The sequence below is a fragment of the Lissotriton helveticus genome, chromosome 10, assembly GCF_964261635.1.
Source record: "Lissotriton helveticus chromosome 10, aLisHel1.1, whole genome shotgun sequence".
In the NCBI taxonomy this organism is placed as follows: Eukaryota; Metazoa; Chordata; class Amphibia; order Caudata; family Salamandridae; genus Lissotriton; species Lissotriton helveticus.
Genome location: NC_136071.1, coordinates 453,775,162 through 453,794,206, shown reverse-complemented (window position 1 = coordinate 453,794,206; position 19,045 = coordinate 453,775,162). Strand labels below are relative to the sequence as shown.

At 40.6% G+C, this 19,045-nt stretch overlaps 1 protein-coding gene across 1 annotated transcript in view; it reads left to right on the top strand.

Annotated features, from left to right (window-relative positions):
* LOC144784028 (uncharacterized) overlaps window positions 1-17,813 on the top strand; it is a 47,129-nt gene extending 29,316 nt beyond the window's left edge. Inside the window, exon 3 of the mRNA XM_078662727.1 lies at window positions 17,692-17,813. Coding sequence (XP_078518853.1) covers window positions 17,692-17,813 — 122 coding nt within the window. The remainder of the gene's footprint in view (window positions 1-17,691) is intronic.
* Window positions 17,814-19,045: the final 1,232 nt, after the last annotated feature.

Sequence of the window (19,045 nt, the reverse complement as noted above, 5' to 3'; positions counted from 1 at the left end):
TAGGGGGGGCGGGAGGGAGGCGGGTGGCGGCCGGCTGCGCACCGTCTGCGGAGCGCGCGTAGTGCCGCCTGGCTACGCCCGCTACGCAAAATGCGTAGGAGACGGCACTACGCGCACTCCGTGCACGGAGCGTAGCTGGCCGCCCACCCTTAGTCTGGAGCCAGGGCAGGAGAGACAGGGAACTTCAAGAATTTCCAAGGGAATTCTCTAGAAACTTCTCCTACTTTAAAGAAGGGATTAAAATAGGACCTTCAGACCTAATCTTCTGTACACCTTCTGGACCTGTGAAAAATCTCTCAGAGGATTGCCTGCTGCTATGTCCTCCTGAAGAATGCTCTGCTGCCTGAAGCCTGCCTTGAATCCTCAGAGGCCAGCCCTGCTGTTTGAGCCCTATTTCACTGCTGAACCCAGGACTACCAGATTGATTCTAAGGGCTAGTTGGCTGACCAACTGATCAGAGCCTCAGGGACAGAAAAGGTTTTTACCTTCTTGAACCTGCACCTGGACCTAGTTTGAGTGAGTCCTAATCCACCAAGTGGTGCCCCTCTAGTCCTGGACCCTTTGCGGTGGTGTTAAAGATACCCAGAAAGCCAAAATCCAAACCCTGGCACCTGGAAAATGTTTGGTTAATCATGCTCTGAAACCATGGCATTGTCTGTGAACCAAGAGGAGATGGGGACCACTCTTCTCATTTATCGGCCCAAGGTGCTTTGCCGATCGCCTGACTTCACAGCAACTCCTGCAACGTGTTTCTCTGCAGCAGCAAATCCTTTCAGCATTCCTTTGCCAAGTGGGTATCTGGCCTTGTGGAACTTTCTTCGGCTATAGCCACTGTCTCCCTGGAGATATTTGACTTCCATAAAAGAGACTAAGTCCAAACATGGTTGAAATCTTCACCCCAAATTCATCCAGTGGCTCCCCAACGACAACTCCTCCTCGTCAGACATGACCTGCAATCTTGCCCCCCTGAACTTTACCTTCTCAGATTCATTTTTGCAGAAAGGTAACTATTGATCAGGCCTAATCCACTTTTTGTAACTAACTTGCTCTCCATAGTGCTCGGACATATTTTTCGACTTTGATCCGATCTCAGGTGACTAGATGTTTGAAACTCTTAAGAACCTTAACATGAGACGTCAATTTTAAAGAACTGACTGAACCATTTAGTTTGTGAATGGGCCCGTTTCAGTATTGAATAATTCAAAGAGAAACCTCAGGATTCACACAGTTATTACAGCTGAAGAAAGTGACAGTTGGTAAAATATTGGATTATTATGTCAGATAGAAAATCCTTCAAGGAAAGAGAAAAGAGGGATGAAGTAAGCACAATTCTGCTATAATCTATTTAAACTTAATGTACAGGGTACACATTAAAAAGAACATAACACCTAAGAAAGAAATTCAGCTCAAACACATGCTAATATATTTTTGTCACCAACCTCAAAGTCATCACTTAAGAAAAGACTGTATGAGAGATATGAAAATGGGCTAAAAGAAGGAAGGCAGAGATTAAGATGGCAATAGTTTGAGTTTAGCAGACAGGTTACTCCATCCCTCTCATGGTGGCTGTACAGTCCACCCTATTACAAGTGCACTAATTCCTTTGGGACTTGTCATAAGGCGATTGGATAACTGTCACACCAAACTCTACATCATCCCGTATGGTGGCAAATGGGACTTTTGCTGGAATACATAGAAATAAACGATGAGCTATGGTAAACAAAATAGAGCTTTAGTGCACAACAAAAAATTAAATAAAAAGGAAGTTCACAGACACAGAAACAAATGAAGAGAGACATTCAAGTCACAGGCTGTACTGTTGGAGAATTAAGACAGATTTAAAGTAAATAAAACCTGAAAGAAATTCAGTGATATATAAAATGATGCACAAGATGTTTCCGGGGACAACATCTAAATGGTTCTGATTTGGAGAGCTCCCAGTTGATGTCCCCTTACAGCAGAGGTCTTCAAACTTTTTTACTCTGAGCCCCCCCTAAGCAAAATGTATGGAGGTCGGGCCCCCCTCCAAAACTTTATGGCTAGGATTGGGGGAGCGGGAGGGACATGGCTGCATGCAGGTAGCGGGGCTTATGAGATGATTTCAGGAATACTTTTTCTATAGCTTATGAACCGCACCACATACGAAACTTATAAAACAGCAAATGCATCAAATAAAAACAGATATCCCAAACAAACTGCTCCCCATAATTGGGGTGTTGTGAGCCCCTCAAACTCTTTGTCCCCAATGCAACTATACTTGCTGCACTAATGATAACTGCAGTCCTGAGTAGCAGGCTATCTCCTCTGCCTCTTTTACCTCTTCCCCACCATGATGGATCATCAATTCCTGGGCCCAAGTCCGTCTGCATCTGCATCTACTCCTTTATGATAACCAGCAGTGGCCACTTACACACTTGGCAGCAGTACCAGCTTCACTAATGTCCCTTTAAAAAAAAAAAACACTTATATCGTCCCCGTCTTTGGGGTAGCTCTCTAAAGAAGCGGTCTCTGGCCATTTGTAAACCTAAAAATGAGTTTGCATAGAGTGCTCACTATTCTGGGCCTTCTCTTTGACAATAGCTATGAATCTCAATCCTTTCCTCTGTCTCCTAGACCATTTCTGTGAGGCCCCAAGGATCGAGAGGATTAGGGCTCTGCATCTGAATGCAACCCTGCTGGCCTTCAACCAGCCACCCCATGGACTCAGCTTTCACACAAAAAACTTCCCCGAATGGTTAATACTGACTTTGACATGCCTGTGCCTGAAATTGAAGTGGGTGGTGGTAGTGCAGAAAGTTAAAAAAGAAACCGGCCTTCTTAACAGCCATTAATTGATTGAGTCACTTAAAGCCAGGGCCACTGGAATTATGAGTTTCTGCAGCAGCAGTGCTTTCCACATAATTATCAGTTTACTGCATTTGCTACATAATCTCCAGATTTCAATGACAAAAACTTGATTTTAGCTCAAACGGAACAAAAGTTACCTAAAGCATGACAAAGTGTTGCCGGAGCAGTGGAAGGCTCTGCAAAGACTGGTAATCTTGTAGTTGCTTACGGCTGTATTTGGGTGTTAAACTGGTACTAATGAGGTGAAATATTTCCCCTGACAGTGTTACTGTGAGTTAAAATGACAAAATAATGAAGTAATGCTAACTACAAAATGTGGCGCATTGTGCCGCATAACTTACCCTTTCTTTCTGGATAATTTAGTAAAACCTGCCGCATAATTTTGTTCTTTTCTGCTGAATAATTCCAGTGGATCTGCTTAAAGTTTTATGGTGGCAAAGATCTATTCTTTTTAAGATGTAATGTAACAGAGTTATCAGCTGGGATCTGGAATAGTGGAGACACTTACAAAAATGTCTGCATTAGATACAGGTTGATTACTTATTACTAAAAAGTATATTTTGTAAGAACTTGTTTTATCTCAATCACTGCATCATTTTGCAGCAGTCTAGCTTAGAGTATGTAAATACTGTTTTAAAATAATGGCTTACATATTCACAGTGCTTTCTGCCACAGGCTGGGACTTCATAGCACTATAAACAGGGCCATTTGAATTATGCGGCAGGAGAAGGCAAAATTATGCAGCATGGTTGACTAAATTCTGCAGCAAGCACAGGCGAATTATGCTGCATATTTTGTGATAGCATTACTGCACTATTTTGCTATTTTTACACTTGTTAACATTGTCCTGGCCTTTATTGCCCCTCATAAGTACCACATTAACACCCACATATAGCAATAAGCAACAGAAAGGTGACCAGTCAACCTTTAGAAAGGGCCTTCCACTGTGAGGTAACATGTGTTGCTGCATTTTTTAATCTGAAAATTATGCAGCAGATGATTGATTATGTGGCAAATGCGAGAAAACCATAACTATGCGCAGTGAGTGCAGGGTGAGCGTGAAAGTGAAGGGTGAGAATCAGGAATGAGTTGTCTGAATGCAGGGTGAATTCCCAGGCACTTGAAGTTAATCAGCATGTTATTGGCGGGACGCAGGGTTTCAGGTATAAGTTAAACTGTTGCTTTTATGGAATTAATCAGGGAATCAAGGGTGAAATAAATAAATAATGTGCTGATCCTGCATCAAACTTCCAGTCTTATGATTAGGGTTGCCAGCTCATGATTTTGATGTTGCAGACGGCACAAAAATAAACAGTCACCTAAAGCCCTATTTTCAGCACTTATGTGTGCGTACTTCGAAAAGCAAATATAAAGTACTTTTAAATGTGTTCTAGGGTTGCCTGAATGATTCATGACTGAAAATAAAAGGAACAGACAGAAAATCACATTACAAATGAATACATACTTTTTATTTAAGACCCTATTTAGTGTCAAAGCAGGGTCTTTGCAGGCTCTTTAAACATACATGGCTGGCACTTTTTCTATTGGCAATCCTTTTTTGTATTCCTTTTCATGAAATGCATTTTCACACTACAGCAGTAAGTTTAAAATGCAAATTTAAGGAATAGGCAGAGTTGGGGCCCCGGGGGTACTGGAAAAAGAAAAAAACTAAGCTTTGGTAACCAGTTTCCAAATGTATGCAAATGGTCTTTAAAGACCTGTGAGAAACTCTGCTGTGCTGGAGTAGACTCTCCAGACACTGCCCAGCCGAGCCCCCAGCAGCACATCCATTGACCTCTGGCCCACGACACTCTGAGGCCTTCGAGTAAATGAAGACAGCCTGGAAATGCAGCAAATTAACATCGCTGCACTTCCAGGCGTCTTCATTTACATGTGCTGGCAGAGGCCTTTGCGCCCCCCTGGGAACCCATCCACGCCCCCCAGGGGGGCGCGCCCCACAGTTTGAAGAACTGTGCCTTACAGTAATGGAATTCTGAAAGAATATCGATTTTTGGACAAACCCACAGTTGTTACGGGGAGGATTTTGGAACACACTACATGGGAAGTATGATAAGTCCTGAAGTAAGTTGTTCTGCTTTGGGAGTTTGGCTTGTATCTTAAATAATGCTGGAGAAGTTAGCTTCACTTGATTGAAATATAAAAAACAGAGATAAAGTTGTGCTCCAAGCAAACTGGAAGGATTGTAACAGTGGTAGAGAGCCAATCCAACTCAGAAGATGGATAGTGCTCTGTGAGCCCAAAAAAGTGGAGGCACAAACAACACAGAGGAGTACTACAAGATGCTTCATTGTCCTGTAGCTGGAAGATTGGTGTTCACAAAAGAGCAAGCCTGGATCCTTCAGTCAGATTTGACATAGGTCCATAAGCCAGTGACATCTGTAGGCAAGATTTTGGTTGTAACAGGGAGCATGTACATCAATGTGGTCAAGCAATCTTATCCTCCCAGGTATCTATTGAAGTAGCATACTGAGATGAAACGTATCCTATCTTCTCAGCACTGGCAGCTTATTGGGTGGTGGACAATGGACCTACTTTGAAGAAGACCTGTGGATAATCTCCCTATTCACAGGAGAGAGGGGCCATCTTCATTTGTGGTTGGGTACAATGCCAAAGAACTATATATCGGGACGGGCCACCCCACTTGACTCTTTCCAAGGAGGAGGTATAGAGACGCTTTAACTCTTTATTCATCTCGCATTGTACTGCCTATTGTCGTTTTTGGACTTCTTTATTCCATTAACCATGTCCATCTGGGAGGAGCTGAATGCCCTGTGTGGCACAAAGTGCGTCCCGGACGTATCAATCCCCCCTATAATGGGTAGAGACGTTGACCAACTAAACGGCACTCCACGGGATGTACCTCTATCTCCCACTAAAGTCCAATCTCAAGTCAACACACTGTCCCGGGGTTTAAACTGTAAAAGGAAGCATGATGTGGAAAAAGATAATGACAATGAGATTCAATCTAACGCTCATAAATCGTGCACCAGCCCTTCATCAACCCCCTCTAACCCAACTATATTTATGTCGGATAAGGCTGTGAATAGATCATACGACCCTGTATCGCCCCTCCAATTGTCCTTACTGGCCCAGTTTGAGCAATTGTTAATATCTGCAATATCACCTCTGGTCACAAAAATTAATGATTTGGGGGACAGGCTGACCAGCATTGAAAAAACACTTAAAAAGAACTCTTTACCAACTGAAAAAACTGTTATACCTATTTGCCCTAATCCTCCCATCAACCACGAAAAGCCTAAGTCCTCTGCATGCAGGAAAGTCCAAACTCTTGAATCCCCTCTTACCACACCTATTCCAACTGGCCCTAACGTTACTTTTAATTCCGCAGTCTTACCTCATAGAGCTCCCAGGGTCGCTCTAGAAAGAAGGCACCGCATTAATCTACCTCCCGAAGCCGCCCCATACGTGACTGTCCTCTCTGGGGTCCCTGCACTTAGCCGGGGCAAACTCAAAACACACCAGGACCTGCTAAATAAAGTCATTATTTGGCTAAAACACAACAGACCGTTGCCACCTGACCTAGATGGTGGAATCCTGAGTGTCAGGAGAGTGGGGTGGCTAGGTACGTTGCCCAAAGACATCTCGGGGGACTTGATTTTAATCAAATTTAAGAATAGGAACATTGTCCCCTACCTACGATTTTGCCAGCCCAAAGAAGGAGATGGCCCCATTTGCATTTGGGACTGGTATAATTTTTATCCCGGCTCCCAACATATTCTGCTACCAAGACAAATGACAATGACAATGAATTATAATTCTTGGAGAAGGGGATCCTGTGTACCCTGTGCTATTAACCCTCTAGCCTCTAATTAGTCCTGAATATACACGAACATTGATTAGTTGACTCGTCACATTTATTTAATCCTGTTTTAATAGTTGATCTTAACTTTGTAATGAAATGTCGAGATATCTATGCATGTATGTATTGTTGTTGCTTTTATGGTTTTTAACTAAAAATCGAATAAAGCTAATCTGATCTGATCTGATCTGATCTATATATGAACACGTTAAGCCAATTACAGCACACTAAAATGTACTGAGTCAGAAAGCCATGAGACCAACAGTCCCTTGGGCAGTAGCAGAAAACATATGATCAGGAATTTATAGAATCCTTCTTTTCACGTACAATGCTACTTTTGCCCTGGGTGTCATTAAGCATCCCGTTAACCAGTAAAATCATTGATGGCCTTGAGATGCCATTTGGATGGAGTGAACTGTTAATCTGAAGAAGATAGGACTTAATGATGCAACTACCTGCCAGTTTCAATATATGGCTGAAGTGCTTTTCCATATACCTTTGTAGATGTCGCTTGACACTCGACACTCAAAAACTGTTTTGTGAGGAGCAGAGATTCTGATTCTATATCTGTGGATTGGTATCTGATTTCTAATTCATCCTATTCATTATATAGGCATCTGCAAAAGGAGCAGATCCTAAAGCAGGTTTCAAAATTCTAACACAGGAGGCAATGAAACAATTTGGAGTTAAGAATGATGAACTAACTAGTAAATTAATCATAATGAAGCAAACGTGTTTAATATATGTAATTGGGCATCACACCTTTCAGAGTTTCAAGGGGATGGAGCTTGTTGGTCATACTTGCAAAAGAAGAAACTTCTAACCAGGTGGCAGAGATCAAAACACATTTCAGTAAGATTTGGGACATTGAAATTGAAGACCTGTTGTTGGAAATTTGCCCTTTCTGCAGGGTCACCCCCAAACATGTTACCTTCCTCCTTCCCTTTAAGCGGAATTACATTGTGCTGGCCTTAGGACACTGTGCCCTTTATCTCTGTTACCCAGTGCTAAGGTGCTTGGGCTCACTCCCTAAACATGATTTATTTGGCACATACCTAATAGGCAAATTAAATTTAATTGTAATATACCACATGTCCAGGTCCTTTAAATTAAATGTTATCCATGGGCCTGCAGCACTTATTCTGCCACCATCTAAGTAGCACTCTAAAACTTCTCCTAAACCTGCCATTTCAGCCTAAATAAAGTGTCACATTGCCAATTCAACTTGGCATTTAATTTCACTTGCCAAGCCTTAAACTCCCCTTTTATTACATATGAGTCTCCCCTAAAGTAGGCCCTAGGTAACACATAGAGCAGGGTGCTCTGTAACCAAAAAGTAAGACATGTTCAATTAAGTTTTACATGTCCTGGCAGTGAAAAACTCAACATTTGTTTTTCACTGTTGTAAGGCCTACCCCTCTCATTAGATGGCATTGGAGATTTCTTAATACATTTAATAAGCTGTAATTCCTAAATGAGAGGAGGTGGATATATCATGTATGGTACCTATGAAATTTTAATGATAAACCCTCTTTAATGGTAAAGTCAAATTTATCAACACAATTATGAAAAGGCCCCTATAGAAAGTTGGCATTTTCCTGACAGCAGCCCTTTGTGCCTGCATCCTGTCTTAGGTCACATCCCTGGGTGCCGCTGACAGACTTTCTGAATTCCCTTGAGACAGTTACACAATAGTGGGATCAGATGAGCCACAATGGACCATCAACTGGCAGAATAGGGTGGCGGTGCTGAGCACAGCCGTACTTACACCAGAATAGGATGTGTCCTGTATTATCACAATAGGCCTAACAACCCTGTATTGTCACTGCAGCTAGCTTGGATCCAGGGCAGGGGAAGCAGGGATACCCATGCACTTCAAAGAACCATTCCAGAACCTTCTCCCACCTTCTATAGGCAGGGCACAAGGGTAAAGAAATAAGACCTTCAGGCATACTTCTGTACCCTTTAGATGCTCTGCCAGAAAGAAGGGATGCTGTGCTTCTGAAATGACTGTTAGACTGCTACTCCGAAGGAGCTGCTGCCTTGTTGTGCTCACCTGCTGCCCTCTTGTCAGGAGAAGAAGAACTGGGCCTGCAACCTCCATTTTGAACCCAGGATGCCAGTGTGACTTTAAAGGCTAATCTGCTGGCGTCCTGATTTGAGCCTCAGGTACATAACATGCTCTCCACAGCTCCCTAACCCAACTTCAACAAGCTCTTGACTCCCAAGAGGTGCCTCTCAGGACCCAGGCCCTTGGTTTGGGTCTTTAATTCAAGTTATTGGGCTGTTGGTGACTACGAACAGGCCTGTTCACACAGGAACCACACTGCTCACATGGAAAATCAGTGGGAGCCACCACAAGTTTGTATGTTTGCACTGCTTGCATCCTCCGTTCGCATGGACTGCCATCACAAGGATCCATCCCCACCATCGGTGGTGCAAAGCCAGCCTGCTGTCATGCCATGTTGACCACCACCAGCGACTTTCTCCTTGCTCTCAACAACCTTCTCCAACACGAAAGGGATTTGGCACAAAATGTAACTTGAGAATATAACTTCATCAGGACTAAGATGAGTCTTTATCTGACCCACGCTCCATCGTGGCCAGCTTGAACTATTGGATTTGACCCGGTTTGGTGTTAACAGATTTCCCCAGTTGGCGTGTTATGCTTTGAGGCACTATTTTGCAATTTATTCTTTAAAAATTCATATCTCCGGTTCTACTAATTGGATTTTTGTTGTTTTGGTCTTGTGTTGTTCATTACATTAAACCCTATTTTTCTAACTTGGGGTGATAACCTTTTGGTGAGGTATTTTCACTGGTTTACTCCTTCAAGTATTGCCCTAATGCTTTGCACATTGTATCTAACTTACGCCTGACTGCTCTGTGCCAAGTTACCAGGGCATTGAGCACCAGTTAGTTTGCGGTGTCCTTGTGCCTTAACCTGACTAGGAGTGTGGCTTCTGCTTGACCAGGGCTTACACCACAGTCAACAAGTTACCCAATTTCTAGCACCTGTCATGCCACAATAATGCAGACTGCTGAGCTTTTCTATAGCAGCAGTTAATGGCCACATCTATTAATTCATAGAAGTTTTAATGGAAGATCCCTTTCCCCATTATCAAGATTCCAGCACCCTAATAATAGGCATTGCATGCAGAACACACTCAGACATGCCTATTTTTGCAGATGTGTGTGGATTCATTTGTAAAGGAATACCCCCCTTTTTAAAATACAGACTGTGACAATAGGGATGCACTTCCACCAACCCGAATATGGTGCTAGTATACACCATTTAGGTTAAGATTTTAATGACTAGTACCACTGAAGTATATATTGAATATGCTAGCACAGTCCTACATGTATGCAGTGATTCACTTCAGAGCATCTGTTTTTGCAGTTTATCTCACAGGCTCACAGATACACATGTCTTTGACATATGTATGTACTCTTCTGTCCACTAATACAGAGGAAGCTCGCGCCCTTGTATCATGTAGCATGCCACACAAAAGACAAGGCTAACTCTCAGAGGATGCAATAAGGTTGTGAAGTCGGATTTAGGAATCGTGCAGGCCATTATGATAGAACTCAAATGCAAGTTGACTTAAAAAAGTGATGTGTGGATATTTCTTGATACCCCCTTGTAGGTTCTTATGTTCTTTAAAATAGAACCAACTGTTTCAGTGACAGCTGTCATACACATAATTATTAGCTGTGAAAAGAAAACTGTGAAATATGTTCACCCTGGTTCCTGGTTGTGTAAGTGCACTGGGTGATGGTAACTCCATGATCACTTTTCCCCTTAAGTACAGAAATGGATTAGTTGGTGTGACTTGTATTTAATGTGTATTTATGTTAATATAAAAATGGCATTTTGGTACCTAGGGTGTAGTATAGGAAGAGAAGTCGAGGATATGGCCTAGCTAATTTGCAATCAATTAACTAAAATAGAATTGCACTTCTCAGAGTGATTTATCACACCTGACTCCAAGAGTGGGTGATGGTGAGACTTGGTGGCAGCTGGCAACCTTCAACAGTTTACTGGTTAGAGAAATCACATTGGATAGTTGCTTCTTTACACTTTTTTATGGGGTCTCCTGTTCCTAAGTTGAGTTTCATACTGTGGCTGGGATTAATTGTAAGAGCAATCTATATTTATTTAAAAAGTAAGTAGATGCCCAAGCCATTTTCCAATCAGGTATGCTCGTTCCCATGGGGCAATAGATATAATACATGGGCTTGGACCTATTCATATATAAATGTAAAAGTTAGGTATTTGTCTATTTCATTAAAAGAGTAGCTTAGTGGAAAATACTTAGTTTGCATATTTAGCAGGAAAAGAGAAAATGAGAATTTCTCAAAGTGACATTTTGTGAAATTCTTCATCAGAATGCTAAGTTTGTATTCTATTATTAAACCGTTTTTCCTAATGGCCACCACAAATGTGGAGTATTGCCAAGGAATATGGGTTTCTGATATTGCAACACTGTATCTTATATCATCAACTTTACTGAGTTTGCCTTACTACAAATACCAGCTCCCTTGTTCGGAATTGATAGACTAATAGCTGGACACCTTTTTCATTGATTGGTGTCTCCTAATTAAGCAACCATATAGCTTCAAGTTGGGAGTGACATACCAGTAGAAACTCAAACCATACTACAGATGTGGTGCAAGGGCAAACAAGTCATCAGAAGGTATGCACTGTGCCAACATGAGGTGGTGTACAGACAGTGCTCCTCTGAAGGTGTCACAATCCACCTGCCTGTGGGATCCATGCACCCTCTTAAAAATGAGGCATGGTCCCTTTCCACTGAAAGAAGGAGCCACAGCTCTAATTTTTCAGACATGCTCTCCCCACAGGAAGTGGAGAGGCACTACTGTGAGTTTGCGCCTGTGCTGGGACAGTGACATTTTTTCTGGTTTGGAGTGCATTAACCTGCTTTCCAGTACCCAGTTAAGGGTGTGTCTCAGTGCAAATCATGACAGCCTCTGATATGGAATTTAGCAGGATGGCTATACAATTTAGGTTTAGCGTTTAACAGGAACACTCGAACGTTTGATTGCTGGACTTTATCATCTTGCTTGTCAAGGTGCTGAAAATGGGCATTATGCCCCCCAAAACGTGCAAATACCTTCTTTGTAGTGTTTGTTTCAAATGGAGATCCTTTCACTCTTGAACTTGCACGCCAAGATTTTAAATACTGTGCTAGTCAATGTGCTTAAGGCAAAGATCTCAAAGTACATACATACAAACAAGTCTGTTATGTTAAGGAGCTCCATGTATTGTGTCAGGAGGCTGAATTTGGTTGTAAAAGTGAAGAAAGTGGTGATGTTTTTGGATGCCAGGAACTTTTTTGAATGGGGTGGTAGAATAAGGTGTAATTGTTGGCCGTGTATAAGGGAATTGTATGTTCTGTACAGTTGTATTATCCTTTCTTCCTTAGCCATTCTGCTTCTTGCCCATTTTTTTTCCTACTTCTAGACGACGCCTTCTGCCCCGTTGGGACCCAGCCGTTCTATAGACGCTAACCGGGGAGTTTCCTGCCCTGGCGACAGTGCTCACAACACGACTGCTGATTGCTTCTCCAAAGGAATGGACAGATGTGATGAATCTAAAAAGTTGTATTATAACTACCCTAGTCCTATGGATTTAACACAGTCATTGTGATGCATTCAAAGGTCTTACAGATGCTCATTCTCACCACAGAGGACAGTATGTTTTCTCAAACACTCTCATAGTGAGCATAGCACCATTATCAATACTGGTTAAACAGCAGAATGTTACATATGTAGTGATGGAATGGGTTAAAATTGTCTGAGTGCTTAATATGTGGAAGATATTTTTGACACTTGTTTACCAAAGTCAGTTGGTACCTAAGGTGCTTGTTACAAAAGGACCATGTATGCTAACTGCTGTGCTAAATATACACTGGACAAAATGTGAACTTTTCCCATTAGTAGGCGAAAGCACCCCAGAGATATTGGCTGCAAAAGACAAGAGCGTCAGCAGGCCTTCACTATCTGTGCATCCTGGCATCTCTGGGCAAAGTTGCACTCCACACCAACAAAATGTTTTAAGTTCTGACACATATTAAAAATGTTGAGACAAACTACCTCTCGTCATGATAGTAGTGACTTTAATAGTAAAGGGGTAGTTCTATCAAAATAGCTGTTTTTTAAATAATAACCCTTAGTATGTAGAGCGATCACTTCCAGTGATACTTGATACAACCATACCTAGCTTCATCTGGTTAGATGTTGGTAGAGCATAAATCTCATGGTAATCTCTCCTTGCAAAAACTCAATTTACCTTTAACTACCATAACCCTTATTCTGCTCAAGGCGATGGATCTTTTCCACCGTGTTATGACCAAGTAAGACTCATACATACACATGAGCATATCAAATGCAATTAAATATGTAAACAATAATGAGAGTTGTGAGTAGTTTTAAAGGGATTTATTTTCTAAGCAAAATAAAAGTTTCTTTTCATTCATTAGTCAGATATCAATCAGGTTACAGAATTGATCATAGAAAAAATTGAATAAATACAGAGCATATCATAAATTGCATACAGCGCGTTCCATAAAGGAAGAAATCCTATTCTAAGAAAATGAGTCAGAAATAGTGTCAGTCAGAACTCATGAAGAGTTCAAGAAATATAAGCAAGAGTGAGCTTAGCATGAAGCTAAATCAATAATTAATAATTGAAAAATCTCCCATAAAGAGAAATAAAGCATAGGGCAAATAAGTCTTGGCAAAGCCAGTTAGTCAAAGCATAAAGCTTTGGGTTTCTAGCAAAAAGCTTGCATCTAAATCTGCTCTCATGCCCTTACAGCTGATAACCTCTCTTCTCATTCAGCTCCGAGCCTGTCTGCAGTCTCCCCCAAAGTCTGCCCACAACACCTCCTTTCTAAGCAGAACTCAAAATCCTGCTAAAAAGAGCCCCCACCTCTCAGCTAGGAACACATATAGAGTTCATGTTACATTGATCTTCATCCACCATCCAATTGAATTGCAGAAAACCATGGACACCCCTCGTTTCTCTGCTCACGTCATCAATCAGGTGAGTTCTTATAACACATTTAAATGTTACTCTAAATGACGTCATCTCCTAACTTCCTGCTAAAGAAACTATTTATTTTTGACTGAACAGAATACCATTTACTACAGCAAGAAATTATTTTTTAGGCCGGAAACAGTAAATACATTTTACTTTAATAATAAGAAAAATGTCAGCTTTGCAGTTACTCTAGCTATGAAATGAATGACCCTTTGTTTAAGCAACTGAATACTGATGAAAGCAAGTACACTATAAAAATATTCTTTTTTCACAGAGAAAAGGGGAGGCAAACATTCCATTCTTATCTCAACGACAGTGCTGAAGCTCCCAAAGCAAAAACTAAATCACAAGCTGTATTTCAGCTTCTCTACACTTTAAAAGGTGTGTTAATTCAGAACAAATATATGCTAGTTTAATTTGCAAAACACGTTTTGCAAATTAAATCTACATTTTTATAGCGAGGTCAAATCTAAATGAAACACATTTAAATCAACCATGAATTAATTGTGCATGGTTTTACATGATTCATTAAATGGAAAGCATTTGACTAGACCTCTTGTTTTTACTTTCCCAGCATCAAAAGTCTGTGTGCCACTTTTAAATGCAGTTTTATGTCTGAAGCTAAAGGCAGCTTTTGTCATTAGTAACGCTAGTAACGCTTACATTTATAGGCAATATTTAAACACTTTGATATGTCAAGAAGATGAACTGTGAGTTATTACACCTCTCAATTTGAACCTGCAGTATTGTGGTTTAAACTGTCTGTGATATACTTATGTTATATTTTGAAGTTGAGGTAATTAGAGGGTCTAGTCTAGATCGTTTTTCATTTGTGGTACATTCAAGGGTAATGGCAGGCATTTAGATTTCATACACTGTGTCGCAAAAGATGAAAACTCACCCAATTAGGGTAGCAAGTCTGCCTTCGCGAGTGGGAGCAGAGTTAACTCTGAGTTAGAGTGCTACAATAAAAGTAAAGATACGCTGTAATAATACCATAGTAGAGATCTGGGTTCTGTTGGGGAGACCTTTAAACAAACTATGTAGTGGTACTTACAGTGTCATAAGGAAGAATCAACAGGATGACCTACCCAATCTCTGCTGCCTCAAGAGTGGAGGTGCAAGAAAACTGGTTGACCTAAATCCCAGTGGTCAAAGATTCTCAGGTTATTCCTATATTAGTGCATGGTAAGACGAGAATGTGTCAAGGAGGTAAAGGTGTGAGTGCCATCTTGCAGGGTTATTGTATCGCAAAGAGGGCTGGCTGTGGTTTGATCTCTCTGGTGGACAAGGGACATGAGGACCTGAGGAGTAATGTTCTGAAAAATCACCCGGGGTCGTCTCAGATCAAATTCTGACACCACAGCACTGAAACATGCGGGTCACGAATGTGTGAATGAGAGAGTGTAACCCCGTTCAGGTGGTGCACTAACAACATCAAGCACCTGGTGATGAAGTATTGACTGATTCTTCTGACCCGAGAAATTATGCTGATTTGTGTTCACCAATATATTAATTTGTATGAAAATGTATTAAAAAGTGATGAACCACAGTATTAAGGTGCCTGTGCCATACCCATTTGAATCAAATTCAGCTCTTGTGAATATAACTTAAGAGAACTGTTTATGAAATATGATTTTGACAATGGCAAACGTTTTATAAATTATGAAATCCAAGTTTGGACAGATATCTGAGTGGGTGCTTTGTTTAAAAGGTAATATGAACTGAGAGTTGTAAATAGAGGATTCAGTGTTTTGGCACACCAAATGCTTTGTGACTCTACCTTCATTTTTCACTGTGACTGATGTACCAGCAACTACTGATGTGACTGATGAAGTAAAAACTACTTCTGCCTAATTAATATTTATGAGGTAGGAATCCTTTGACAACACCCTGTAAATACCTGTGAGTGTAGTGATAGAGGCCTGTGAGAGACAGCAGGCCTCAAGTCCTACATTTGCATTCAAAGAATGACAAGAATTGTCTTTATAGCAGGCCCTCTTCGATCAAAGCACTCCTTTCAAAACAAAAATTGGCATTCAGCAAATGACATCAGTAGGAGCAAAGAGGCCCCTGGCATTATCATGGTGGAAGTTTATTCCATTTTGAGAATAACATTCTTGAGGGGTCAGTACTCCATCAATGAAGTTCGACCTCAAGTGCGATATCGCTGCTTTCATGTCTTCTCTTCCTTTCAGTTTGCAGATAGTCGTACAGGCAGGTCTTTGAGTGGGCTGAGTCCTGCTGGTGCTGACCACTGGCAGTTTTAAAAAGCAGGTGTTCAGATGGATCTCTTTCGGGTGCTCCATTTTAGACCTAAGGGTGAAAAAAAAATCTTAACTCTGCACCAGCACCACCCTTCACAGACTTTGATGTTACTTCAAAAAGACTTGTTGTAGTTCTTTCATGGTCTCATCATTTCAGAACTGAAGCAGTTTCAATATTACATATGACAATGTCATAGTTGTTTCTTATTTACCTTATACAACTAACAACCATTTGCAAAGTCTATAGCCCTGACTTGTTGTAGGTGTAACGTTACTTGTTGTATTAGATGTCTGGATGCAATGATAGAAGCAGCAAAATACCAGTTGGGTGGCACACTGTGGTAAGCACAGATTTTGACATTGCGTATTTTGAAGCCACACCCTTAGTTGCATCCACCACACCCCTTTGAGAGACCTCCTATTTTTTCAGTCTACTTATAACCCTGCGCACAGAGCATACTGTGAGTCAGAAAGTAATTCGGAGCTCTCTGTGTGTCCTTTCATTTTGTGAATTCCCATTTTTTGTCACAGAGACTCTGATTTTACAGATAACATCATCTGTGAACACAAAAAGGCTTAGTTAATTTGGCATCTCTAAGAGGCCAAGTTATCTTTTTATGTCCAGTCTTGACATTTTGTGGGCTCCCGAGTACATTCTAAACATTATACAATACTGAGTGAAAACTGTAGATGAGAAAAGAACTACTCTTTTTTGATCCTTTTCATTAAAACCTGAAGAACCTTTAACTTCATTCTTTTGAGGAATTTAAAATTTGCTCTGAAAATTTCTTTTGACAATTGGTGAATGCAGATGCCATCAGCCACTTTACCATAATGCACCTTCTATCATCTAGCTGACAAGCAGTAATTGTAGCTGTTTTCTCATATTCTGAATACGATTTGGATTTTTATGATAAAATATTGAAAATCACTTTTCTGTAAATAAATATAAATTGTTTTGGTAATGTAAGTCTTACATTAACTTACCCCCCTTTTTTTGTCCTCTTAGTGGTTTCATGAGTGGCTCATTATTTTTATTATTATTATTATGATCTCACAAGAAGTATATTAAAAGTTTAAGAGTAATAAAATACTAAGATTATTTTTTTGGTATTTTATTACTCTTACACTTTTAGGAACAGTTGCTTTTAATCTGTTCTCTGCTTAGTGTTCTCCAACACTCTAATTAGATCCCCAAGGATATTGCAGCATGGATTAGCACATTTTCTACCACAAATATGGAACTGTTGCAGCATTTTTGTGGCACATTATTTTGCTATTCTTTATATACTAAAAACAGAGATCTTATTTTTAGGATGTATATTTTCAGCATGAAAGTTTACACCAAAACATTGTGTTCAGTATTTATGCTACCAGTCTATATACTTTATGTATCAAGTAGTACTTATGTTGACATTACTTTCACCTTAAGCACTGTGCCATTGTTACTTATTGAATTGTATATACTTTGTAGAGAATACAATTGTAATTCTTTCAAATGAAAAGGCCTACTTGTTTTTGTTCATTTACGATTAAGACAACTAATTAGTTTTTGGTCAAGCTCTACAAATATGACATAAACTAGTTAAAAAAATGGAACCTACAGAACATTTATGCGTGTTCCTTTAAATTTTAATATTGACCATGTATTTTACATTTTTTCTGAGCAGCCAAACTCCAGCTGATCATGCCAGAAGTCACACCTGACTCCTTCTCAGATGCTTTCGTTCATCTGAGTCACATTCAGGACATGGGGCAGTTACATGTTTACCCTCCAGAGCAGAAAATCTAGGATTTTTGGTCTATGATAATCCTATATTTCAGCCTCAGTCCTGGATCTCAGTTACAGTGACTCTGAGGCTGCTGGGTCTGATGGCTTCCTACAATCTGCTGGTCAAGCATGCCGGGTGGCACATGCAGTCTCTGGTATCTGAGGTCCCAGTGGGCAAAGCAACAGGGGAATTTCTCTAACCTAGTCTGGATCCCAGTGGAGACTGCAAAAGATCTGCAGTGGTGGTTGATGCACTGTGATTAGCTCAACAGCAGAACCATCTCCCTTTCCCACACAGAGCTGACGGTGGTGACCGATGCATTACTTCTGAGATGCTGGTCTCTGGTAGAGAATTCAGCACTTTTCCCTGGCAGCTTCCAAAAATGTGTACCTCATGCATTGGAATAGAAGTACCCTGTATGATACATCAAACAGCAAGTAACATCAGGTGAGGGATGTTCACTCCATTGAAAATGTACTTATTGTAAATGTTGCCACTGTATTAGTGACAAACGCTTCGACAAACAGCCCTGCAGTCATGCCAAAACTAAAAAAGAACATTTGCCAGTGCTTTTTTGGTCAACAAACCTATGATCATATCTGTTCTCCTATTTTAGAGATAAATAAAAACAGTTCTTTGAAAAGCAGCTAAACCTTTTAGCCTGGTATGACTTGCAATTTTTGTCCATTATAGCGCAACCCTTCTTTACATCTGCATGCTGAAATAATTTTTATATACCACCTTTATAATCTTGATCCACCAGCTACTTCTTCGTTTTTCCATTTTCCTCTCAAACAGCACCATTTTTTTCCACTGCCCTTCTTCTACCCCTTTCTTCTTCCTCTGCATACCTCTCTTGAAAGCCAATATTTATTCTCTATTTTAACCGTGATCCATTGCTTTTTAATTACCTGTGAACATATTTGTCTACTCAAATCAACAGAGCGTTCAAGTTTTCAGGCCAATTCGTGAGTAGCTCATCCTGTCTGGGTTTCTGTCTACATTTTGTGACTTGTAGCTCTGAATTTATAATAAAATTAACGTAATGGTAAATACCAGAATGCAAAGAAAACCCACTAGAATGGTTGAGTTACTCAAGCATATCTGACAAACTTGAAAACTCTAAACTAATGAAATGTATCCTGAAATTGTAAAACATGGCCGCTATTAGGTTCGCGTCTGGGTAGTACAGCAGCTTGAAGCACTTTGGATCAAGTTTGTGCTTTATAAAAGTAAATAAAATAAGTAAAAC